The sequence below is a fragment of the Opisthorchis viverrini genome (assembly GCF_000715545.1).
Source record: "Opisthorchis viverrini unplaced genomic scaffold opera_v5_14, whole genome shotgun sequence".
Classification (NCBI taxonomy): Eukaryota; Metazoa; Platyhelminthes; class Trematoda; order Opisthorchiida; family Opisthorchiidae; genus Opisthorchis; species Opisthorchis viverrini.
Genome location: NW_008751670.1, coordinates 1,959,085 through 1,960,337, shown reverse-complemented (window position 1 = coordinate 1,960,337; position 1,253 = coordinate 1,959,085). Strand labels below are relative to the sequence as shown.

Below are 1,253 nucleotides of genomic sequence, written 5' to 3'. Positions count from 1 at the left end.
ATCATCAGAGGGAAGAGTAGTCATCACCTGAACTCCACTTAACCTTACGCACCTCCCCTCCCCCCAACTAAATTGTCGTAACATTCACATCCCCCGATGATCAAGGATCTACCAGTGGCACCCGGGGTGAATCGTCAAGTGAAGCACCCTGAAGTGGAAGATTAAGGAACGGAAAGCGATTGGAAGTAATCTGAAACTCCTCCAACCCACCAATTCAAGATTTTGACACCCACGCTAGCCGACAAGAGCTGTTAATGGACACTCAACAATGATCTAGTGTGAAGAGGACTTACTGATTGGTTCCCCGTCTGTCTTATAACCTGGCCAATTTGGTGACCTGTTCACTTGGCCTGATGAAGCTTTCGTGTCAAAAGCGAAACGTTGCCCAAATAAAAACTACCGATTGTTTACCAAGCTCTTCTGAAACGATGACTTCTCAATCGGTTCCAAACTTTTTCCAATTGATTGAAACCAGTCAGTGTTAATTTAGTCGAGTCAGATGGGCTGAAAGCTGACAGCGTCGCTTCTTTAACTCGCCTCTATTAAACAACCAAGCTGCGTCAACCCCAAACTTTTTCCAATTGATTGAAAACATCCAGTGTTAATTTAGTCGAGTCAGATGGGCTGAAAGCTGACAGCGTCGCTTCTTTAACTCGCCTCTATTAAACAACCAAGCAATCTGCGTCAACCGCATGACTGTGCGCTTCCAGTAGCTTTCTAGCCACATCAGCTCGATACTCTTCACCTACTGAACTTGTCGAAGTTAACGAACGGATCTGCTCTCTTCCGGCACGCGTAGTGCTGGTGGAAAGCAAAGTGCTAAGCGGCTGCTCGCATGATGGCGTGATCAGTCAAGTTGCGTACTCCAGAAAGAACGACAATCCTTAACTGAGGCTCTCCATAGGTAACTGATAGCCATATGGTCCAACTGAGTCCACTACCGTTTTGTGGTAGGTGGTCTCCAAGTAACTCAGCGTGAGGGTTTGTGTTGGAAGCTCACACTGGCCAGAAATCATCATCATCATCATTGTCAGCTGCAATAACCGCGTACTCTTCGTACTGTGGTTGTAGCTGCCGCAGTTTCGTTCACCGATGGTTTGGGGGAGGGGTAGGTAGCTGCGCATTGCAAGCGGGAGCTGATAAATTGGTGCATAAATCCAGCACTGTCAGTGGGCTGTCAAGTGGTGAGGGGGTTGGAAAAGGAGCTATGCATTGAAGGCAATAGCTTGGATGCACGAGCGCCATTGAGGGCG

At 47.8% G+C, this 1,253-nt stretch overlaps 1 protein-coding gene across 1 annotated transcript in view; it reads right to left on the bottom strand.

The window, feature by feature from the left end:
- Positions 1-884: 884 nt before the first annotated feature.
- T265_01333 (hypothetical protein) overlaps positions 885-1,253 on the bottom strand; it is a gene marked incomplete at both ends in the record, with an annotated part of 4,019 nt that continues 3,650 nt past the window's right edge. The window contains one exon of the mRNA XM_009165339.1: positions 885-1,136. Within this exon, the coding sequence (XP_009163603.1) occupies positions 885-1,136 (252 nt within the window). The remainder of the gene's footprint in view (positions 1,137-1,253) is intronic.